Source organism: Conger conger, chromosome 9 (assembly GCF_963514075.1).
Source record: "Conger conger chromosome 9, fConCon1.1, whole genome shotgun sequence".
Lineage (NCBI taxonomy): Eukaryota > Metazoa > Chordata > Actinopteri > Anguilliformes > Congridae > Conger > Conger conger.
Window position 1 is genome coordinate 16,537,500 of NC_083768.1, and position 26,498 is coordinate 16,563,997.

The 26,498-nt window shown below is 39.5% G+C and overlaps 1 protein-coding gene across 2 annotated transcripts in view; it reads left to right on the plus strand.

The window, feature by feature from the left end:
* Positions 1-806: 806 nt before the first annotated feature.
* The window catches only part of LOC133136577 (oxidation resistance protein 1-like), a 113,990-nt gene continuing 88,298 nt past the window's right edge, over positions 807-26,498 (plus strand). For both annotated transcript variants that reach the window (XM_061254199.1, XM_061254202.1), the window contains exons 1-2: positions 807-942; positions 10,165-10,247. In XM_061254199.1, coding sequence (XP_061110183.1) covers positions 10,231-10,247 — 17 coding nt within the window. In that variant the 5' untranslated portion in view covers positions 807-942; positions 10,165-10,230. The remainder of the gene's footprint in view (positions 943-10,164; positions 10,248-26,498) is intronic.

The window sequence follows — 26,498 nt, forward strand, 5'->3', positions numbered from 1 at the left end:
AAGCTTTCTCTTACAGGCACTAAAGAAGCCATTGAACATACCTGTCTATCAGAAACACCTGTGAAGCCATTTGTCCCAAATGTTATGGTGCCCTGAAATGGGGGGACTATGTACAAAAAGGGCGGTAATTCCTACACAGATCACACAATATGGATGTAAGTACACTCAAATTAAAGGTGACAGTCTGCACTTTAACCACATATTTGTTATTTAACATGCTGGGGTACAGATATTGTGTAATTGTCCAAATAGTTACAGACTGCACTAATTGTATTTGGGATAACATAATTTTAAATAAAGCATGGGTATTTATTATTTTATCTGCAGCTATCATTTGTTTTAAAAATGTAACAAAAATGTTTAGTCATAATGGCATGCATTATCAAGTAACATTTTAATTATTAATACCAAGTATCAGATGCATTTGTTATGTGTGTTTGCTGCCAGTCAGATAACGTTAGAGATGTGTAAGAGACACCTCCTCATATACCATATACACTGTAGTGATTTCTTTCATTTACTATGGTTGCTATTTGTTACCCTTCTCAAGTTTTAAAATGTACGAAAAGTGTACAGCCAGCTACTGGAGCAACTAGTCTCGACATTTTTGGTTAATTTGGAGGGGGGTACTTCTATGCTTCTATAAACTCGCTATTAATGCTCTTACCGGAAGAGTGGTACCTCGCAGCAAAAACTGGCTTACTCAACTGCCAAGTTGAACTGTCTGGGACGAACATTTTGGTTTGATCCGGACCTCCCCTATTTTCACCGTTAGTAATGGTAGTTTCTACTGTATCCATCTGAGGGTCAAATGGCTGAGCATGTCTTGTATACAAAGCTAAGATGCACTTCCAGACAAGGTGAAGGTGGGTTTGCAGCAGACTCAGTTTGTCCGTTAAAAAGTGAAGTGGGACATGCCGTAACACAACATTTGGGTTTAAAGTAAGTATAAATACCACTATCTACATTTTTTGCGTTTCTTGCTGACGCGCTTTTCTTCGGTTGTTTTTTCCTGTGGTGCTGAGGTTTACAACTTCATGTTATGGTTAAGGGAAGCAGTCTATAAGCTCGAAAATTAAGGCTCCCGGCATGCCAAATCTTCGCAACATAAAGGAACACCGGCGCTCTGTTTGTAACATGCAATTGCAGCCATCGGAGTGCGTAATAGGACGCTGCAGTAGACTGGACACCGTATGTATACTTCATGCAACTCGCCTGCTTAGCCGTTGTTATTTCTAAAAGTATTTTTTTTTTACAACAGCTGTTGCGGCGAGTATAATCAGTTCATTTTTACGTGTTTAAACCGTTTGTAATCATTGCATATTCTTATTTGCAGTAAGCTTCAATACAGTACGCCGGTGCTGCTAATATCCCATCCCGGTACTATAGAAGTCACCCAACATGCCACCCACCGTGTGTATAAAATGTTAGCTATAGCCGAACTGTGAACCTTTCTACACGTGCGAATGAATTGCCATGCTCTCAGTACATATATTGTTCAATATAGTGCTGTTTTCCTGCAGATGGGGTAATTTACTATACCAGAATAGTTTAATTCCATGCGTTTTGTCAGTTAAACAAATCATGAATGTGAGTGTGTCAGCAATTTATTAATAAAACGTTGGAGCACCGCGCTTCATCAGCATGCCCCTGAAAATCAACGACGCGATGCGATGGCTCGGTTGTATACCGAGATAGGGTTACTTTTCTAATGCGCTATTAATGAGATGCAGTGGGACTCAGGGAAGAGATTCCATCTGTTGTTGTTGTAAGGTCGTTCCTACTGTTAAGGTTGTCTTTCTTGCTTCATTTGAAAGGTGGTAGCATTCCTGTTTATGTTGTCATGTGACTAACATATTCTTTACAGTAGTTTAGATTGTATAGTTGTGTAGTTCGCAGAATTGTGAAAGCATAACATATTCAGCTAGACGTCCATATGATTGATTATGATGAATGACATTGGAACGTCGTTGGAATGTTGGTGATACAGTTAGCGATTTTCAGTTTTATTTCACAACAGAAAAACAGAATTCTTAACAGATTATTGGCCATGAGATCTAATATGTCATACTATGATAAAATTAAAATGAAGAAATCTGGCAAGCATGATAGAGGCTGAGTTGATATGAGTCATAGCTTGAAGTACATTTCAGGCTCAGAGACTGCATTGTTTAATCAATATTATTGTGTTATGTATACAACTTACAAACAATGAGTACATTCACACTATAACTGCATTTAAAGTTCATTTTTGAGACACTGCTTTCAAATATTTCAACTGAAGACAGCAGTGTAACTTTAGATGTAACTTTTAATATACTTGTGTAATAGCTATGAACCTAGTTTGAATTTTGTTGAATGGAAAGTACTTATTCAAGAAGTGTGAAAATAAACACAGACAGTGTTCAGATGGATCTACAGTATGGCATAAAGGGTTAACACCCTTTATGTGGCTGATTTAAAAACTCTTAGTACTTTATGTTCATCCAAATCCTTCCTTTGGGGTAGATTTTCTCATAGAACCCCCTTAGGCACTTTTAAAATGGCAATTAAAACTCAGGCAGGATAATCCAATATTTCAGAGCTATTTCTGGCTATGAGATGGAAATGATGAAAAAGGCTATTGAATATCAATAGCCCAGTTCTCTCCCACATTCAAGAAGTCTCATTTTCCCAGAGTCATGCTTCACAAACTCATGGTTTTAGAGTTTCTAAGCTATAATTATAACGGCTGAGCATATCTCACTTTTGATGTCATGCCCCAAAGCCTTTGCTAATGGTTTTTGATTTATGATGTCTGGACATGATAACAAGAGACTACAGTGTGACAGACTTAGCCTATACCAGTAGGTGATTAATGGCAGCAAGTAAATTATTCCTCCCTGCATTTAGACCTTCCTAATATAAAAAACTACACAGGATATTCTTGTGCCTAGTTTTGCCTCTTCCTGGAACAAGCGAAAGGAGATGATTTTACACATGTGCTTTTAACTGTATGATTCTACTAATTACTGCTTTCCAGGGCTTAGAATCACTTAATAACAAAAAAACAACAACAATTAGATTAGGCTATCAATCTATTTGAAATACAAATAAAATTATCAGTGGACTCCACACTTCAAACTCATCTCTTGGCTGCTGGTAACATATGCAGAATGCTATTGCTGCAACATGTCATGGGAGGAAGGCGTAATATCTATCCTGTACACACAGATAGGCCACTTCTGATAGCAGTATTAAAAATATAATTACCAAAAGGCCCTAGTCTACACCTGCTGTAATATTTTAATTTTCTACAAACCACCATGTTCTGCTTATGTATTATGTCTAACTATTTTGTTTCTACCAGTATTGAGCATAAACTGCATTATTATTTATTAGAATGGACAATCATGTGTCCATTCTTTCTATAATAATTTAGATGCAAGCTCACTTGAACATCCGTGCCAGTTACTTGAAATTGCAGTTTAACCTTGTGTTTCAGAGGACAAGTAACTGAGGACACTTTATGTTAGAAAGGCTGTCAATACGTGTACTGAACACTGTCAGTCACAGTCATCTTCAAGAAAGAGGCATTTTGAAGTCATTGTAGCTATGAATGTATTCTAATTCATTGTATTTGTAACCATCCATCATAATCAATTGTGGGTTACAGAAAAAGCCCAAAGAAACTAATCCAGCATCTCAGACTGAGGGAAAGGCAGAAACCGATTCTGTGACATGAATAAGGTAGAATCATTTCGTGACGGATGTCTTCTTTGCTCTTCCCTGGCAGCAGAGATTCGTGTTTCTGATCTTCCAAGTCTATTTAACTGTGTTTTCAAGGTAGCACATTTCCTTTCGTGGAGTCCCACCTAAACAGAAGGCCTTCACTCGGTGAGCTTTCCTGCGACCGTTGCATCCAGTAATATGGTTAGCTGTCCTTTAGCCTGAATGAACAGAGGTCTTAAATCAGAGCGCTACCTCCCCAGAAGAGCAAAGAACAACGAAGCAATTGAATAATTGAAAGGGCAGGGGCAGTGCTGTGCTTTTGCTCTCATCGGCCTCAATATTCATGCCAACGCTGTGGATAGATGACCTCATTATAACTGCGTAATGAGCTTACTGCGAAATAATTGGCCAATTATAGTGACTGGAAGATAGAATAAAGAATCTAATATGGAATATTCCGGAAACGCATTCAATTTTCATCAGTTCTACTTGATTTCTACCACTAAGATGTATGGGATTGAATCAAATTTTTACCCACTCAATTGCTCTGGGTCACTCAGAAGTGACCTTTTCCCACCTAGGTGGCAGTTTTGTTGCTCCAGTGTTTTTCACCCTTTCATTTGATTTTGTTCAGCTTCCTTTAGCAGGCAGTGTTTTCCGTGCTGGCAGTAGCTACATTGCTATAATCGGTGGGCTAAAAGAATACGGTAAACAGAGGCACATGCTGTTCCTGGATTACAGAGGATTTTCCATGTTAAGTCCCAGTGACACAGCCCAGTGACCCCACTGTTACTTGTCTGGACTTGGCCAGTAATTCGCCACTTCCTCTACCCATGCATTGTCTTTTATTGACAAATTACCTACTCCTCAAGCTGACACAGTCAAAGCTTCTTCTTTTTTTTTTAAAGCTTGTTGAAACAATTTCTCTGTATTGATTGGCGGCAAAACTTGAATTATTAAGCTTGGACTCTTCATATATGCCAGCAAAATATGCTCTGTCAGCTCAGATGTTATTGTGAACAGGATTGCAATGAACAGAGTGAATAAATATCCGCAAAGCACATTGAAAAACAACAGTAGCTAAAGGTCTCCTTTGACAGACTAAGTGATAAATTTAACAAATAAATGACATATTTCGCACTGTATTGGCAAATGCTTTTTATGTCACAGTATGTTCTTGATTCTTGGCAATATGACTGTGCACGGCAGTCCAGTGCATTATTATTGGACATTGTTGGAAACAATTCAATTATTTGTCTCAGTCGATAAGATGTCATTTTGTGGTATGAGTCAGCAGAAATAACTTGGTTATGCTGAATTTATTCTTACTGGTAGGCCTTGGCAATATGCTAAAATAAGCCTAACATTTCTGAAATGGAAACAAACCCTCAACCTGCCATTTTATTCACAAGCACAACTTTACAAAAAAGGCATTCTGAATTGACTGAGTTACGTGGCTTGTGGATCCTTGTGTCCCTTTGTACTTCATGTTAGATTATGCTGGTAGATTTTCATGGGTAAACAGTGTTCTGGCTGTCTCAGTGAGAGTCTGAGAAGTGTTTGCATTTTTATGTCACAGAAAATACATTAAAATCATTGTAGATTTACTACATGCGGTAATTTTCCAAAAGAGTCCTTTTCAAATGAAGGATAAAAATAGAATGCAATGGAGGGAACCTCTTCTCAAAACAAAGGTACCATTTAGCCATTTTAATTATTGATGACACCTGTTTATACTCTTTATTTGTAATATAATACAGTGACATAATAACTTAAGATGCACTGCCATATGTTGTTATGTTATTGTAAAAAATGACAATGAAGGGGCCTGCTTGGTGGCTTCACCTGTTAAGGCACTGTTCCAGTGACTAGATGAGCCCTCCAATCGGGTGATGAATCCACACCATGCTTGTGCGAACTATGGCTGGCAGCCATGCAAGGCTACAAGTACAGTGGCTTCAGAAAGTATTCAGACCCCTTCACTTTTTGCACACTTTATTTTGTTGTAGATTTCATTGTGAATGGATTTGCCATAAAAAAAAGATTATAAAGCTGGTGAGGTGAGATATAGGCCTGTATTCAATCAACATATCCTTTCTGTAAATTTAACATACAATTGGTGACTGATGTTGATTGAATTCCAGCCATGGTATGTGTTGTTGTGTTTGAAGCCAAGTTCATGTTTCAGACAGCACACTGCTGATTATAAAATATACATTTAGAACATAAAACTTAAAAATCTATTTATTATCTGTTCAGTTGTAATGTTTACAAACAGGAGGTGTAATAATCTGGTGCACTTATACTCAGTGCCTGTAGGGGGAGGCTCAGCTCACCAGCGCTGCTAAGGGATTCAATCCAATTCATTACTAGCCCGATAGCTAATTTTGTATGTCAGGGGAGGCTGAGTTTGTGCAGAGACAATAGAACTGAAACGGAAGACGCGGTTAATAAATCTTGACAGGAAAAGAAACTAACGGTAAGATGGTCCTCCCGTTTCTGCTCTGGTTTAAGGCCCAACAGACAGGAGACAAGTGCTGGCTGCCATTATTGGTGTATGTCCATTAAACGGTCCGCTTAGCTGTCAGTGAGTGATGTCTCATTTAAAAGCTCTATTTTGCAGCACACTTCCCTGGCTGTTTTTGTTTTTAGTTTTTTTAAACCTGTGCCATCGGTATGACACGTCAGGATCTACCCCTGGATCTGACAAATCATTTATTTTTAAAGTGAGGGTATCATATGTCATTCACCTTGTTAGGAAAAAGACACCTGCTTTGAAGTAGGCTACTCTTCTTAGATGTGCTGTTAGAGTTACGTGATATATAAGTGCAGCCCAAAAGTGTAATTATAGCTCTGCCCCTTGTGTCCTAAAGTTGGGCCGAAATGCCCAGTGGTAGCTTATCATGATTGTGTCCATTGTGTCCATTAAAAATACCTCTCAATGTATTTAAGACGTGGGAATACTGCAAGGTTTCCATGTAAATTGTTCAGGTTTGTGTTTTTTTTTAAACATCCTATACATCCAACTTTTATAAAAACATCATAAATTCTCACCAAATGTCAGTCTTGGTAAGTCATCTGAAATAACGGAATATTCAGACATTCTGAATCATTAATCGATAACCAGTTGTTACACATGAATTTGGAAATGTGTCTTCTGTGACCCACCCCATAAAGCAGGGTTCCCCAACCCTGTTCCTGGAGATCTACTGTCCTGTTGGTTTTCACTCCAACCTCAGCAAAGCACACCTCTTTCAACAGCTAAAGATCCTGTTCAGCTGCTAATTAGTGGAATCTGGTGTGCCAAATTTGGGTTGCAATGAACGGTAGATCTCCAGGAACAGGGTTGGTGACCACTGGCATAAAGTGACCAAGGTGGACGGGGTCCAACTGGAGCAAGGCCGGAGTCGATGAGGTCACTAGACTTGCCTCATTTAACACTGAAAGGCATTCTCTAATCTCAGTTGTGCAGTGTGCAGCCACAAAGAGCCGGGCTTTATAGTTCACAGAGCTTTCAGAACCCCTGCCCAGGACAGAGTGTGCCATCCGGGTGAGACACTCGCACACACACGTTCACTCACACACACACACGTGCAGTGTGCTCCACTACACTTCTCTCCTCTTTATTTGTTTGCTTTACTGGGCCGCTGGTTTGAAAGGTCAGTGCCTCCCTTGTCATTTCTCATCATGTTTCATTAAAACAGACAAAAGGACAGAGTAGCTGAATTAAACTGGGTTACAGCACATTATTCTGTCGCAATATGCATTTGCATGATATGGTAATAAACATGGAAGATGTTTTTTTAACTCATAAAACAGATTTGTTGAAAACCATTTTAGGACGACTTTAAAAGCTTTGACAACATTTCAGAGGTACGTGCTTCAATTATCATGAGGAATGGACTTGAAAAGATGAATTCCATTTGCATACTTTATTCACGATGGCGGAAATAACAAATTCTAACATTTTTGTAGCAGTGTATAATTTGAACCTGTTGTAATGTTCTGTTATAATTCCTTTAGATTCTAAATAAGGCATCTGTGAAGATTGTTTTGAGCCATTTATTTTCATCGGCAGTACTGAATATTATTTTTATAGACATTTCAGATTTTTCATGAAGAAAAATGCTGAATTTTCACGATCTAACAATGAGATTTGTGATGCTGTACCCGCCCCTAAAGCTTATAACAAGAAAGCTTATAAAGGTTTGCAAAGTTGCATGATGATAAAATGACTGCACTGATAAATAATGTCCAGAAATCAGGTTTCGAGAAAATCGACTCCAAAGATAGAAATAGTAAGTTATCATACTAATTTCATCATACACATGGCATAATCACTCAAAAGTTGGTATTATCCTGAAAGTTGAATTGTTGAGGGATGATTTGCAATAAACAGAAAAAGGTAAATTTGACTGAAAATCAGATTTTTTTCAGTGGAAAGTAATTTAAAATAATGACTATGAACCGCTGAAGGTGAAGCATATTCAGTTCTCCGTTATGATAATCAATTGTTACATTATCTCTCATAAATATCCAAATAGTTCTGATGAAATGTGATTGTCCAGTGTCAATTACAACTTTCCTGAAGTTCACAGGAGATATTATCCAGATCCGTTTCAGCAGAACAGTGAAGTTCCTCTCCTTCAATGTCCACCAGTTCTATTTTTATTTACGCCTTTTTAGCCTGGAATCTTTCAGGAATCTTAAAGCTTGTGAGAAAATGTCTGTCCATCTTCACATAAAAACACAAATATAGTATAGGGCCTGTGCTGACATCATGGTAATGTAAGCCAACAGTGTCACTCCGGACCCCTGGTGGAGGTCTAAAAGCGGGATTAAAATATTGTTCAAAACAATCTATATCATATATCTCTTACACAGGCAGGAGGTGTGCTGACAATTTTTTTAGTGTTGAGATTCACAATGTAATTCTTCCAGGTGATTTTAGGTAGGGGCCGGCTGACTCATAGCTGCCATTTGCTTTCCCTTCTTGTCCGCACCAGAAGGAGAACGGGCGCGATGGCAACAGCAGATTAAATCCGCGTTTAGCCCCTTAGAGAAAGGGAAGGGCGAGTGGTAAGCCGGTCCGATCACCCGGCCCTCTCCTCTGTTTCATTACAGACGCGGTGTGAGGCAGGCCTCGGCGGACAGGGACATTAATTATTGACAAGCCCTATTACAGAGTGACAGCCTTTCCATGGTGGAGCAGGGTGCTCTTTTTGTGCTGCTTTACTTACCGCTCAGAGAGCCCAACGTCCGGGCAAACAGTACCCACCGTAGATGGACAGATATTTTCTCACATGCAGTGATGTATAATGAAGGAATGGTTCATTTGGATGGCTTTCTACTTAAGTTTTCCAATTAATCAGCAACCCATGCAGCTTACTTGTTTATTTGTGGTGAGGTCTGATACAAAGACAACTTGGGCAACCTTTACCTATGAGTAGCTTTCTTTGTACAATAGAACTAACGCTACCAATAATGATAATATTTATTTAATACTGTCCTAACACCATTTTCATAATTTGTCGTAAGTAAGCAATGGGTATGCGCTATGTCGTTTTATTTTTTATAGTAGTCTCGTGTCCACCTGCCAGGTGTGGTACAATGAACATTTTACATTAACCTACTGCTGGACAGTATAAGAAATTAATGAAGGTATTAGGCCTATTACTGTCTTGAGGGATGTGGGCGTAGTTCTGTAACTGGGATTTTGATTCGATTAACCTTTCCCCCCTCACCAGTTGCTTACTACAGTGCAACACTAATACCCAAATACTGTGGCTGTACATGTCTTTGTCTTCCATCTCGGGTGGGATGTGGACAATGGCTGTACTCACGTGGCTGGGTATGGCTCTCATTCCCCATAGCGTCATCTCCGATGTAAACTTTCAGTCTCAGCAATATTAGCTATGCATATAAACTGTACAGTACCTTCACTTGCTAAACAATGTATGCTTGATTTACAAGTGATTTCATGCTCTCTAAATTTTACCCCTCAAAAAGGGAATCATCTTTAAAGTGAGAAATATTTCATTTATAGTTGAATACCATCAAAGAGAATTTGGATGTTACACATGGTGGGGCATTTTAACAAGGGAGTCGGGGTAGCTGTAAATAGAATCTCATTACTGTAAACAACCAAAAGTTATTTTATTCATGTATATCAACTTGACCTTGGCAGTGTTGTTTCATTATTTTCTTGCCAATAAAGCTTTTTGAATTGAATTTAACTGAACTGAACGAACAGACCCAGACTTCAGCTGCTGGGTTCATTCTGTCCCTCTCACCTTCGTGTCTTCATTTCTCTCTGTAGCTGTGAGCTCTCTCTGAGGGAGTTTTCTGGTGTTTCCAGGCCCAAACAGGGCCGGTTTGGCCTGACATCATTATGCTGACACTGTTATGCTGAGAATCTCACAGCGCGTTTGCATCCTGCTCTCTTATACTCAGGTCCCAGAAGCTCACACGTCTTTCCCTCCAATTCCGTCAGAGCAGCCAAACTGAGACGTCGCCGAGATGTTCAGCACTAAAAGGTTAGTGATGCTTTCGGAATTCACACACTTGCACCCCCCTGCCCGCCCCTTGCTGTCTATATCATTATAATTGAAAAAGCTGCATACGGAATTACAGTTGTTGGACAGATTTTATTTCCAGTGTAAAATATGGCTTCAGACAGTGGCATGATGGATACGGACTGAGTACGATTCAGGCATTTTATATTAAAAAAATGTTTTTTCATTTAATAGGAACCGAGCATTAAGCCTTATTTAGCATTTACCTGTTAATTTCAGCACCAGTTTTGTCTTTTACATAGCTATGTTGAACACACGCCTTTTTCACAGCAGTTCTTATTCTGGTGTTACAAAATGAGTACTTGGTTCAAATGTTCTACTACCACAGATGGTTCAAATGATCTGCTATTACACAGCTTTTACTGATACCCACATTATCATCATTATCATCTTTGAACAGCAGATGCATAAATTGGCCATTTCTGGTTGCCATGATTGTTTGCTGGCTGCCGTGCCTGTGTGCTAGAGTTGTCTGGACAGTCTTTGACAGACCTCTTTCTGAATTCCTTTGCCACAACCAGCATATGCTATTTTCAGACAGGAGAAGATGCAGGCTATATTGGATGATTTTTGATTCACGCATCCCCATAACATGCTTACAACCACACACACACCAACACAAATACACACATTCACATGCATTTATGTGTACAAAAAAGTATCAGTTTGGTATGCATCAGGCAGGATGCCAGAATGGCAGAACTGATTACACATCGAAATTGAGATTTATCTCTATGTATATTCATCCTCCCTGTCCCAAAGTACTGTAATAAAGAAATTATGTGAGAATTACCATGATATCTGGCTAGACTAACTGGCTCCCTTAACCGTGGCTGAATCATTTCAAGATTGAAAAAATGATTCCAAGGTCAAATGAATTTAATATGTACTTAGATCTACCAAAATATAGCGCATTGATAACATTTCTTCAGCATGAGGGAACCCACTGTCAAATTCAATTAATGCAAGCTTTGGAGACAGCTCCTCTCCGATGTTCTCTGCAAGTTGAGGGTGAGTTTTAAAGTGAGTCTGTCAATTCTCACAGGGTTATTTATAGTGTGTTCTTCAGGGCCGTTTGTATACAGGTACTTCACAATGATACGCTTCCATCAAAACTGAAGGTAGCCTATTGTGCAAGTATATTTCTCATTGCAGTCGTATTCTCTTTAATAGCTGTGATCTCTTTAATACAAGTGCTTGACTAACTGTTCATAATGAGAATTTCAGAATTACTCGAACTTCCATCACCAGTTATTCCAAGTACCAGTTATCATTTACCTTTATTATAGAATTTAACATTCATAAGTCACCATCTTCATTTTTTCCACTGGTTTGTATTGCACTTCTTTATATTGTCTTCTAAAAGACTGGTGCTTCATTATTAAATATATGAAATATGATACGAAATGTTGACACAGTACAAATGCATTCCTGAAAATATTAAACGTGAGGTCACATCAGTGGTTTCATATCACAGTTCAGGCTGTAATAATTTAGTGTGGGAATATCGTAGCATAACATGGATATGTGTTGTTTGATCCTCCTGAGTATTAGTTTGAGGGAATCTTTTGAAATAATCAACACTGAAAGACATTATTTTCAGAGGAGCGGGAAGAAGTGTGTCATTGCTGTAGTGAGATTGTTCCAAACAGGTGGTAATTATTCAGATGGTGTAAACGATCCGTATGCAGTGGAACCAACAGATCTTCTGTGTTTTGAAAGAAAATCCCTCCCTCAACCGAGATCCCTGGTAGTTTGCCAAGGACACGCCTTCCGCAGTGGCACTCTGCCAAAACAACAAACAAATGCTATTACTCCATGTAGACGCATGTCAACATGTCCGCCAGTGACACCGATCACCAATGTGCACTCAGCACACAGACCCAGCCTGTTTATTTTACCATGCTGGCAACAGTGAGTATGTCAAACCCAAGGAATAATACTTTAGAAAGGCAAACTGAGCAACAAAAAAAAAGTATCAGTAGTTACAGTATTACATTACATTACATTACATTATGTACTTGAGGAGATGGAGTCTCTTGATGCTGCATGCTGTGATATTCTATTGCTTCAGAGCCTTAATACCTCTGCTAACGGATTGGATGAATGGCAGACATATGAAAAAGTGTATTATATTTCAGGTTTGGCACAAACTGCCCTCTGCAATGAGATGTTGTGGGCCCAGAGTGGGCCAGTAGGGGCCTTTTAAGTCTGTTAAGACCATGCTGCTTCTGCTCAGTTCTATAATTGGTTTACTTTTCATTCCCTTAACTTTCCTGAATCTACCACCTGGATATCTATCAAGATTTTTAATTATGGGTCTTTCATCAAACTGTAATCAGCCCAACTGCAGACAGCTCACATTTAGCTACAATTATATTGGAAACAAGTCCCAAGGTCTTTATCTTCCCTCCAATAATGTAGGCTTTCTTATGTCATAGTTTTTGGGTATGACAGGGACATGTATTTCAGTTTATCGATCTGGTTGTTAAATAGAAGGCTATGCATCATTGATCTTCCATTAGATTTTTTTCCCAGTATTTTTTATGAAGCTAACATGACACATTAATTGTAACTGTTTAGAACTGCAAAGCTATAATTCTTTTCAGAACCAAGTGATGAACTACACAGGACCCGAAACTCAAGGACTCCGTATTTGGCGGGGTTGCTAATACTGGATAGGGCCTCCCTTTTGTTCTCAAAACAGCCTCAATTCTTTGTGGCATGGATTCCACAAGATGTTGAAAATATTCCTTTATGATTTCTGCAGATATGTCATGCTGAATGTCCCGTTCTACCACATCCCAAAGGTGTTCTGTTGGATTCAGATCAGGTGACTGGGAAGGCCACAAAATTTTCATTGTCATGTTCATGAAACCAGTTTGAGACTAGTTTGAGACTGCTTTGTGACATGGTGCATTATCATGCTGGAAGTAGCCATTAGAAGATGGATACATTGTGGCCATGAAGGAATGCACATGGTCACCATTAATAGTCAAATTGGCTGTGGCATTTAAGCGATTATTGGTATTAACGAGCCCAAAGTGTGCCAAGAAACATTCCCCACACCATTACACCACCACCACCAACCTGGACTGGTAGGCAGGTTGGGTCATTGGATTCATGCTGTTGGCACCAAATTCTGACTCTACCATCAGCTTCATCAGATTCATCAGATCAGGCTATGTTCCAATCTTCAACTGCCCAGTTTTGGTGAGCCTGTGTCCACTGTTGCCTCAGCTGTTGGCTGACAGAAGTAGAACCCAACATGGTCTTCTGCTGTTGTAGCCCATCTGCCCCAGGTTCGACATGTTGTGCATTCTGATACTTTTCTGCTCATCACAATTGTACAGAGTGGTTATCTGAGTTTCCGTAGCTCAAACCGGTCTGGCCGTTCTCTGTTGACCTCTCTCATCAACAAGGCGTTTTCGTCTACGGAACTGCCACTCAGTGGATGTTTTTTGTTTTTCGCACCATTAAACGCTAGAGACTGTTGTGCATGAAAATCCCAGGAGATCAGCAGTTAAAGAACACTCAAACCAGTCCAGCCAACAATCATGCCACGGTCAAAATCACTGAGATATTTTTTTCGTTTTCCCCATTCCAATGGTTTATGTAAACATTAACTGAAGCTTCTGACCCGTACCTGCATGATTTTATGCATTGCACTGCTGCCACATGACTGGCTGATAATATATTTGCATGAATAATTAGGTGTACAGGTGTCCCTAATAAAGTGCTCAGTGAGCGTATATTCATGAATGATTAATTATAAGAGCTTATGACCTTTTGTTCTGGTCTTCATATATTGACAAAAATGTGTCCATATATGCATGTTTTGTTTCGGTTGGCATTTATATAGCGCCCTTATCCAAAGCGCTGTACAATTGATGCTTCTCATTCACCCATTCATACATACACTCACACGCCGACGGCGATTGGCTGCCATGCAAGGCACGAACTAGCTCGTCAGGAGCATTTGGGGGTTAGGTGTCTTGCTCAGGGACTTCGACACAGCCTGGGCGGAGGATCGAACCGGCAACCCTCCGATTGCCTGACAACTGCTCTTACTGCCTGAGCCATGTCGCCCAGTAAGTTTCATACCATTATCTGAAATACGTATTAAAGAACAAATCATTAAAATAATTCACAATATTCCTCCATTAAAGCAACCCTGTTTTCCCCATTCTGCTACCTGTATATCTCAAAATCAGAATTATATTAATTACTTTTAGCAGACATGAAACGGGCAACAGCTGCAGGCTGCTTTTGGCTGATATGTTATCCTGGTAATGTAGAGCCTAGCTGTCAAGATTGGGAAGGTAATTGCTCTCACTTGGGACGGTAATAACATTACAGGGTTATGAGTCATAATTTGCAGAGTAAATGAATCAGACTGCGGCATTGATAGAACCCCTGGAAGGATCCATATGTAGATGCTGAGCAGGAAAGTGTGTCGGGAGGGTAGTAGACAACAGCATTATGTGAAGGGAATTCAGGGATGGCTACCTGGGCTTATTTTTGTATTCATGTGAATTTACAACCATTATTACCTGACAGTGAACTTGCTGGTTGCATTGTTTTGGCTATTCTGAAATGGTCAGGGTGAATTTTTGAACAAAAGGTTATTTCTTGTTCATTTTCAAATCCTTTGATTTTCCTGTGCATTTCTCTGTGTACATATAAAGTATAATATATGTGTAGATTGTATTATTTCCATACAAGATTATGTCTTCAATTTCTGAACACAACATTGGTTGTGATTGCAGGGCCAGTGTGGAATTCTGCATATCATTGTGAATTCATGAATTGTTGTGAAGTACTTGTGAACACTGTCATCGTGGTGTCAGATTAATTTTGTCACCAAACATACATTGGCATACTGTATATTTTAGTTTAACAGTAATTTAAAACAACATAGCATGTGTGCGTTTATATGTATAAATCATGTTTCAGCAGTAATTTGACTTACAAAACAACCACATAGAAAAAGGTAGTCTGTAAATTACAGAAACTTGCATTTAAGAACAGAGGCCATTCATCAGTTATTTGAAAATGTAAGAAACGTCTCTACATTACAGTCATTTAGCAGACGCTCTTATCCAGAGCGACATACAATTAAGGTGAAATCAGAACCAGGGAAAAGTGCGTCTAAATTTAGAATGTAGAGCCCACAATGGAAAAGGGTTTCCTTCTAACACTCTTTGGGATGATTCTAACACATGGATTAGGCCTAATCCTAGACTAAAAACCTTTTTCCTGGAGATCTTCATTTAATTTTTCTTTTAATCTAGGACTAGGCTTAGGTCTGGGAACCCGGCCCTTTGTCTATTTAAAGTACAAACATTTCATGGATGATATGGTGAGTAATAATAACCTAAGTATTATGAAGCTATCATTGCCCAGTTCTGTTTAATTTTGTCATGCCCTTCTTTATTAGGTCTAATTAACACTCAGATACCAGCTTATTTGCATTGCACAGGCAGTAACTGGCATTAACAGCCCTGCAATTGATTAGCTGTGTATTCCCAGTGTAGTGATTTGAACATACTCTCCTCAGGGAAATGATAGAAGTGTTGAGCCATTTAACCCCCTGAAAAGGATTGTGGGTCAGCTCAGAGGAGAAGTGCCAGCACTGCTGCCTCCATAGAAACATTGATTCCCATGATGTATGAAGCGGTGTTTAGTGCCGAGGTTAAATGATTGTGCTCCACGCATCCTGATTTGTTAATAATTCTAGCTTCAGTCTGTGCTCTTGGCGTGTCTTGCTGCTCAAAGATGGATGATTGGTGTAAATGGTATATTCTCACACCACATTGTAGGCAAGTTTTTTTTTTTTTATCGGTTTATGGTGAAGTGATGCACAGAGTTGCTAACCTACATTAATGGCCAGATTTACATACATGAAACATACATGAAGTGCGGCCTGATGAGAGTTTGTTGTGTGGTCCGAAACTGACATCTTATTTACGAAGGCTACAGCTCATTACACAATCAGCAAATGGGACTGCCTACAAACTGCATTTTGTGAAAGAGGCAGATCTTAAACAGCACTCATAAAACATGCTTTTAGTGCAGTGAATATCTTCACTGCTTGTGGTTGTATCTATGCATCAGCTGCCACGTAAAAGTGTATTCAGTGCAGGAAAAAATGTGTACATATTCCATATTAATGGCTATTGTCATTACCATGACATTTTATTTCTCACAGAAGTGCAATTATTTGTATGGCTGGTTGTTTGTCACAAATCTTTCCTCGTTCCTTTTCTTTGGTCTTTTTAGGAGGATAACTGATCAAAACAAACACACAACCCTGTTTTTATTATTTTAGCAATGGCAGTTGAGCATGCTCTCTTTCTAACAATGTTGTTAATTATGGACTAAGGTGCCCTATAGAAAACCCATAGAAAGGCCAAGGAATCACAATGAATTTCAGCGGTCATGTGTCTTGAAAAACAGTCATGATCAAATACAACGCTGGCGTTGCATCCGTCTGTTAAGGGAGACGTAATGTGCAGGTCGCAGGCGCATCCGCCCATAAGGGTTAAAGGCAAAAAAAAAAATGTGGAAAACACTTAAAATATACCTGCCCTTTATTTGTCCAATCGCCTAAATGGGATGAATACTGCAGTTCCAGCCCTGTGCGCCAGTTTCATACATGCAACGTTTCGTGGGCAGAATGCTTCATATGTGCGCCTGCAAATCGCTGCAAAAGTCTTCGTAAATCTGGCCCTATGTTTTAATAATGCTTTGTTGTTGTCTTGTGAGAATTGAGTCACTGCAGTGGATCCAGAGTCAGCCTGTGCTCTGACAGGACGGACAATATGACTACAAATGAATAGGTACCATCTGCCTCACTGGCTGTATTTCAACTGGTATTTTCAGTAAGTGCTTGAAAAAACACTGGCACCAGAAATATTTACAGTGTACACAAGATGATATACAGTATACAGATATGGGCCTTGTGGGTAGGTTGTCTGCCCTGGCCCTCAAAGTTTCAGGGCTCAGTCCCTTGTGGGGTCCTACCAAAGACCTTGAGTTCTACCAAAAACTTGTGGCCATTTATTCTGTATTTGGCAGTAAGCCATAAAATATGGATTGTGGGTAACACTGCGATAGACTGACTTCCTGTCCTGGGGGTGCACTTGTGCATCACCTGATTCAGTGCTGACTGCATGAGCCGCCCAGTTTGAACACTCCTTTCCATTGTATTTATAGATGTTATAGAGATGCATCCATCTCTGTTTAACAACAACAGCCAGAAGCCATTGGAAATGCCAAAGCAAATAAATCTGGAGGAGGTGTGTTTGGATGTAAAGTGTAGACCTGCTTTAAATCTCTGCCCTTCCTGTGCACACAGCAAAACAAGAGATACGATTGCCTTTCAGACCAGAAGTATTGTCTTGGTATTGACGTCGCTTGATGTCACTTGACGTCATCGTATTGACGTCACCTTGTGTATCTGATGTCTGTGCCCTTGCTCACTTTACAAAATTTGGTACCACTTTACAATAAGGTTACATGAATTGGAATTAACTAATGCAGTTGTTAACTAATACTGAGAACTCAATCTGTACAGTTGTGTTTATGTAGGTGTACATTATCCTGTGAACAACTGCATTGGTTAATACAAATTAATATTGGAATGAAAAAAACCTTAATGTACTTGTTAATGATTAACTGATCATAAGTTTATCTATGTCAGTTAATTAATGTTAACAGCTATGTTAGTTAATGGCAACTCCTGTAGCTCATGGTAAAGTGTGACCGTGGTTATTTGCAAACAATTGCATTTGCTCAATGGGGGTTTTCCTGTGGTTTTGATTCCCCCTGAAAGTGATCCACTCTGAAGCAGTGTGTGACAGCCTGATTGTAAATGATTATCCAAAATGAAAAATTGATGAATGAATATGCCTCTGGAGTGCTGTTTCCGGTAGGGAAACATGGGACTTGATGTCCTGTCCATTACAAGGCCAATGAAGCTATAATTAAAGATAAAGTTGTGTTGTGTGCTGTCTCAGTTTACACATGGGATTTTCACTGTGATGCAAAGGATTTTGTTCACATTTCATTGTGTATGTTTAACAGTTTTACCTTAGCGGCCTGCCTATGGTTGATAGGTATGGACGAGCAGATGGAATATCAGGTTTCTGTGTGGATAGGATGTGGGAATATGATAGAGAGAGAGGTTCTGTAGTTTGATGGATCAGCAAGTGGAAATATGAAATAAACATGAAAACCACTGAAAAAGAAAAGAAAGAGAAGAGCTAAACGAAGTGAAAGATATGGCTGTCCTACAGGTCATGTCTCAGCTCTCAGGGGTATTGTAGTTCTGTTCTGTGCGACTGGCCATCCTGTAGGGCTGCAGAAAGATTAATATGCAAAATGTGTCCAGCGTAGCATAGCCTGCTTTCAGCCCTTACATCTGTCAGCTCACAGACCCGCATCCCTGAGCAGATGCCTGAAGATCCCCTCTCATATCCCACAGGCAGGAACTCCTACTTCCTCCTGGAACGACCAAATCAGCCTCCTTATCCATCCCAATACTCCACTTTACGATGGCTATTAAATATCACTGTTTAAAGTTATACTGTTTGTCCCGCAGGAAGCAGGTTGTGAAAAAAACAACTAAATGACACGTTTTATAAGAATATACATAAATCACGGCTTATCAAATATAATAACATGATTGAGTGGGACAACGGAAGAACACAGTCAGCAGGGACTACAAAATAATATTGCAAACAGCAAATCTCAAAATACTGCAGCACCTCCAATAACCAGTGTCAAGGCAGTATATGGAGGAGCAAGGAGACATTTGTTCCTTTAAAGAAAGACGTAGCTTGAGTTGGGCAAATCATGTCAACTGGGAACTGTTCTGAACTGGTCAACTAGCTAAACCATGTTGAGCTGGGAGCTGGTCTGAACTGGTCAACCAGCTACTAGCTGCTTCAAACCTAGCTTGAGCAGTTTTTTTTCTCAGCAGAGTACTTATGCCACAAACAATTTTATTTGAATCCATTTAGAAACCTTTTCTTATTTTTCCATGTCATGGACTTTTAACAGTTATATTATTCCTCCATTGTTTTTAAAACACCTTTTCAACCGCTGCTTACTAAATGACTTGTAAAGTGTGACAAGCCTTATCATAGCAGGCAATTTTTATTTTAAAGTACAGTTATTGTAGGTGTGAAGTATGTTTGACATCTTTCATAATTATTTTTTACATTTGAATCAGCAATGCTGCCAGCTGCCATGCTGATTCTGGACTTGTAATAGGTTGGCTAGATTTACATTACATTACATTCATTTTATTTGCAAGTTGAATCCTTAGTGGCTTAGTCAAGTTGAATCCTCAACCTGGCCCATGGCCATCTAATTATCCCCTGGTTTAATTGGCTCAATAATCCCCCTTTCCTCACCTCTGATCTCACTCAAAATGGCTGTAACTTTCATGCAGACCCTTTTCTTTTATTTTACCATGATTCATCTTCAATCGAACAGCGCGTAGTTAGCAACCGCTGTCCACATATAAGGTGTGGGGGGAAAAGAAAGGGTTATATAGTGTTCAGATGTAGCACACTTCTATATCTATGTCATTAATTAGTTTCAGGCTGCTGAGACATGTAATCCGCAGCCTAGGACTTTTTTTTACTTCTTTCTTGCCACACCTCGTCTGCCACACAGATAATGATTGGGTGACTCGTGGTGTGACGTGGTATAACAGCCATTCGTATGATATTAGTTAACCTCCTGTTATAAATTTTAAGCAACAGATATGGAGCGGTTTGATTAGACGCAATCTGAAGAGATTTCACGATACATACATACCTTATCAACAAATAAATCTGAAAAAAGACTTCATATTTTAAACCAGAAATGTGATTATGTGACTTCTGCAACCTGTGCAACATACTAGTATAAAAGTATAAAAACTCTTCCCATTTGCGAGTGCTGCAGACAACACGGGTCAAGCAAGTTTAGTATATAACAGCTTTTAGCTTAAGTATAAAACAGCCTTTAGCTTTGACTTTGGAGGCCCTAAGATTCTATTAATCCAATTTTGGTACCCATTCTGACACATCAATATACTGTACAATATAGTGTAACTATATACTATTCCAATATTAAAATTCACTTTCTTAGTTACACTCTATAATTACCAAAAGACCATTCTCAAAACATCAGCTTAAACATTCATATAATTAACATTATGAAGGTAATGTACACTACTAATCCTAGCTGGGACTAAAGCAGAAAATCCAAGCAAGCAGCTATTTCCCTATCCTTTCAGTCTTGTAACTGCAAATCATAATAAAATAAAAAATAAAATTGACTTGAGGCATATGCTCACGGAGAGGTCCATTTGAGTGAGAGAGCTGAAGTATCGCTGCCTCGGTTGCAGGAGGTGTCCCTTAGACTTACCAATTCATAAGCAGCCAATGGCATGTGCAGAGTGGATGGTCCTTGCACTGCATATAGGATCTGGAGAGCTGTAGCCAGGGCCACAAGTCCCCAGGCTACCAGGCTCTTCAGACTTCACACCTTGAAATTGCTTCTTCACCTTGCACTGGCAGAACACCATCAGTGTGCTAAAGTATGTCTGGAGGTGAAAGAGAATAAGGAGAATAATTTGTTTCCATTTTGTGGGAGAAAATTACATATGATTTCATTTCCCCACGATCCTGGTTTAAGGAAAGATTTCTCTGGGGGTGTTTTGTTCTCATCATGATATTTTACTTTTCCAAAGTTTTACAAAATGGACTTAATTTGAGCAATTTATTGAAATGTCAGGAAATAAATGTCAATGCACAGAACTGCACAACATGCAGGCAAGATAATCTGTGGGTGAAAGTGAATTGGTAATTTGATGTGTGATTCATAAAGCGAATGATTCTTCAAAGATCTACTGCTCCAATGTGCATTGACCTTTCCCTGTACTCTAATCTGTGGGATCAAATCATTTTCCATCTTCTGTATGGAAATATCAGAAAACCATTATTGCAAAGGTCATTATATTTCCTCACATTGGCTGATATGGATTTTCGCAAAAAAAGCAGGAGACCCATCTATCAGAAACAGAAATAATAAAAAAGGATTGGGTAGGATCTTTGGTATGTAGTTCCTTTTCAAACAAAGCAAGTTTCATAAGAACTTAAATGTGACTCTTACAGCAATGAGTGGACACACAAAGAAGCAAAAATCTTATGTAATATACTGTATATGCCCCCAAAATTGAATATCCACTCTTTTTTCATAATATCAATAATGTCATCTCAAATATGTCAGTGGGGAACTTGATCCTTGGATCCCTTCCCAGTGTTAGTATAGTGTTCCTAATACTGTTCACATCACCATGGATCACGTTCCAGAATTGACTATTTTTGTTTTTGCAAATGGGATTATTGATGTTGTAATAAGTCAGCACCATCTCTCGGTCCGATCATGAAATTGTAGAACTACAAGTGGAAATACAGTGCTGAAACAAAGTACAGTTTACTCTACACCTACGTTTTAATACATTTCTCTTACAGTGGGATTTGTTTTGAAAATCTCTTGTAGAAGAATTAGCCTTATTTTTAGGGACAGCATAGATTCCACTGAAAGTATGGGGTGCATCAGAGGCATTTTTAGGGGGGAGATCATACACTTCTTTAAATTAAAGAGAGTAAAGCAAGGATGGAGGAAAAAGAATATCAGACATCATGTCACATCAGTTAAAAAAGAAATTAGCTGTACATTACTCTACAGAACTTTAAAAAAAAATTGTGACATGAAACTTTCAAAATTATGGTTTTCCTTCATTTTAATCATGCATCAATGATGCTCTGAATTGGCATATTTTATTTTAAACTGCATAATAATCTAATAAAAATGTATTATGGAAAGGAAAAGACCTTGCATTAGTATACAGTAAATACTGCAAATACTCCAAAGGAACATGAGGTGCTTGGACTCACAGATGTTGAACTGTACAAAGCATAGGCTTTGAGCAATCCAGGTTGGCAAGGAGTATTTACTGCATAACGTTTTCTGTGTGATCATATTTCAATAATTACATTAGATCTATGATTATAGTAAGCAGTGTTCCATAATAATTTATATACAATAAAAACAGTCTGTTCAGCATATAAGCCAACAACATTAGATACAGAGACATCGAAATGTACCATACTATCATTATAACACCACAGATGCTGAAAAATGTTGTGTTGTGTTTATGTCTAATCATTCTAATCTGAAAGGTGTCCAAAACCTAATTATGGATTCATTCATTCATTCATTCATTATCCAAACCCGCTTATCTTGAACAGGGTCGCAGGGGGGCTGGAGCCTATCCCAGCATATATTGGGCGAAAGGCAGGAATACACCCTGGACAGATCGCCAGTCCATCACAGGGCACACACACCATTCATTCACACACTCATACCTATGGGCAATTTAGACTCTCCAATCTGCCTAACCTGCATGTCTTTGGACTGTGGGAGGAAACCGGAGTACCCAGAGGAAACCCACGCAAGCACGGGGAGAACATGCAAACTCCACACAGAGAGGCCCCGGCCGACAGGGATTCGAACCCAGGAGCTCCTTGCTGTGAGGCAGCAGTGCTACCCACTGCACCATCCGTGCCGCCCTCATTTATGGATTTGGATCTGTAATTTATACTGTAAGAGCTGCATTATACAACTCCATTATAGGATCATTTAATTTCACTTTAAATATGGTTTAATGCTGGCCACTTAAATGAGCAAGCTGTGTTATTGCAGCTTGAGTGATTTTCTTGTATAAAATGTTAAACCAGCAGCCAGCCATGCACTGGAAATGAAACCTAAAGATTGAATTGAACAGGCTTGCAATAAGAACATCCACCCATGTGTACAGGGTTTCCCTTGTCAGGCTGAGAGATTGCTGCAGATGGGTGCTGAGGTAGGAACACATTATCATTGTCAGCTTGTGGTCTATTTTTAAGATGCTGAGACAATGTCATCGCTTTCCAGATTTATTCCTGTTTTAACAATTGGTTCTTATGGGACTGAAAATTAACAGGCATGAAAATATATGGCAGGGAGCTTGTGCTCATACTGGTTCTACTTTGTTCTGTTAAAGCAGTTTTTATTTAAACAATTAACAGTCTACACTAATGTACATTTCCTATTATGATTGCAGTAATGTCAAGACCAAGGTCTCCATTTCGGATGGACCCTGTCACAAGAAGTCATTAGAAGACACAATTTTTTAATTATACAAATAAACATCAATTTACGACGCACAATATTAAAGGAAAATAACTGGATAATAGATCAGAATAATTTCAGATGTTAATGTGAAATTAGTATTAAAATGAGTGTTTCATCAGGTGTGTGGGGTAACGATGAATTCCAGATGTGTATTGCACAATATTTATCAATGATTTTAATTCTGCCTGTTGAACAGTGGCTGTTGGTGAGATGAAAACTGGAAAGGTTACCCTTAAACTGATTCTCAACCTGTTTTCAGTCATTTCCCTTGATTATCAATACAGCAATTCATTCACAAAATGTTCAAGTCAATACCGTCAGATATAGGCAGTTCACCTCAATTAGGCTATTTATTGACAATGATGTGGAGCTTGTTTGGGCAGATGCCCCCTCACATGATGCCTCTGTCTTAATGGGAGGGGCTATATAAAGCACCAACCTTACCTGTTCAGGCACTTGCTCATCTTACATGCTCTGCCATGCTATGCTGGCTGCTAGCTGATGCTACATCTGCCCTGATGCAATCATACAAAGCTGCCTTGCTGCCTGGTTCATTCTGCATGCTAAAGCCATTGTGCTGCCTGCCTCTTTCTGCTGCACTGCCCGTTTTAGAATGCTGCCATTGCCCATATTGCATGCTATTGCTACTTTTGCCAACTGCTTCTGCTCGAATTATCCTGCTATTCCAAATTCATTTTGGTGGATTTGTGCAGGTTTTTAAAGGGTTCTAGAAGTTACCCACCAGATGTGGGATAACCACTAATGTGTTCTAGAGACAAGAGATACACCCTAGAGGAGGAAAACAAGAAAGGGAATAAATAACTCCCTGGCACTTAGCCAACCAAAAGAATGACCTATGAAAACGGGAGTCTAATCTGACTCGAGCAAAGAAATCACAAAAGCCATGGAATCTCAACCTCACGCCCTACTGATTACGCCAATTGTAAAATGAGGCGAGTAGGAAGTAGGTACGAAAACAGCAAAACGGTGGAGGAGTCTAATCTGACTCGAGCAAGGAAATCACAAAAGCCTTTGAATCTCAACCTCACACCCTACTGATTATGGCAATTGTAAAACGAGGCGAGTAGGAAGTAGGTACGAAAACAGCGCCAAGGAGAAAGGCTCCCGACTGCATCATAGCCTAACTAGGACCGGGAACGGCAAAGTGTTAACGAGAAGACACACAAGACATCCCGTCTCTTATTCAACTGATAAAGCAGGATTACTGATTACTGACCCTAGAATACACAAAAACATTGAAACTCTTAATTCAACTGCGGAAGCAGGAATACTTAAACAGAGACGGGAAGTGTACAGCAATGGGGGTCTCAGACACGGAACCCTGGGCTTATCGGCGAGTTTGAAAAGCTCTCCACTGTGAGAGGCGATACTCCAATGACCATGTACACCACTTGATTTCAGTCAGAAGTCAGATACCCACAGAGATTCTTCTGACGCTCACCTTGGCTCAACTGACCATACAGGAGACTTATGAGGGCGCAAACTAAATACATAAACTGCTCCAAGGGGATCAGACACAGAACCATGTATTTAGAATTCATGAGAAACATTATAACAGACATACACTAAGACTGAAATAAATACAGTGTGCTTCTCGGATCCGCTCGCAATGCGGGGGACTTGGGAGGAAATACAAGATAAATACATGAACAGCCACGAGGATCTCCAACATAGAACTCTGGGCTATCGGAGGTTCGCAAAGCTCTTACCGAGAGGAGCAATAACCCCAACCCTCACGTATTTCACGTATGCAGCAGTACATAGAACAAAATGCACTGAGAAGGCAACGAAGAGCACAAGTATCTCAGGCAGGGGACTTATGATCCGCCACGAGGATCTCCAAAGTAGATTCCCGGACTATCGGAGGTGTGCAAAACTCTCTCTGATAAGGGTGATTTCTCCGACAGAGGCATATTGAGAATGTATATGTACAATAACAGACAAACTATGACGGAAACAAAAACAATGAGTTTTGAAAGTGACCAAAAGAAACACCTCGCTATACTAAAGTAAACATAATGTGGCTGTCATAAACAGCATGCTACGGGAAACACACAGCAGCACCAAGAGCCACATAGGGATAGGATGAACATTGACTTATCCCTTACGCTTGATTCCAACTGTCGTGTGTCTGACATTTGTGCACAAAATAAAATATGAAGGTGAAAGTGTGACTGTCCTCACTACCCTAAGGCAACGAAGGGTTGCTGCATGTTCAGCTCCCATACCCTTCACCACAACAGGTAAATGAGTATCGTCAGTCACATACCTGGCATAAATGAAAATAAAATACCAAAATGTGCAATGGAAAATGGGGAAATAGCACACGAGCTCTGACACGCAGCTGATCTTAATCGATGATCAAACTCTCACAGAAGACAATTGAACTCAGTCGTTGTCATGATGATACTGTTTACCTGAGCACCGCTGATTGCCACAGTGAAACTGATTACCAAATTGGCAGAAATACAGCAAGAGCGTAGTGCCTGGAAATTCATCAGAATAGATACCCAGAACCATGACAGGTGTATCACAACTGTCACAGCAATCCTGTTGTGTGAATGTAAAACAGAACATATGCTTAATATGTCAGAATCTGCATGGATAATGCTACCAGATTAGCACACAACAATGTCATCTAAGCCTACTTGTTGGTGTATGATCTAATGGCTTCAGTAGTTTTGTCTTCACTGTCTTCACCCCCCATTACATTGTAGAAGGTGGTTCACATTGGCTGAGTCTGGGGAGCATGCCCACCTGGGGGCCGATAGGTCCCAGAAACCCCCTTTCCTTTCTGCCGCTCTACCTGAAGGGAGGCTTCTGTGTTTTACACCCAATCAGTATTCCTTAGATTATATTCCTTCAGATTTTTAAAAACTGGCATTTTCAATAGCCTGTCTTTGAAATTAATGTTGTTTTGAAGCATCGTCTTCCATTGTAAGATGCAGTGGG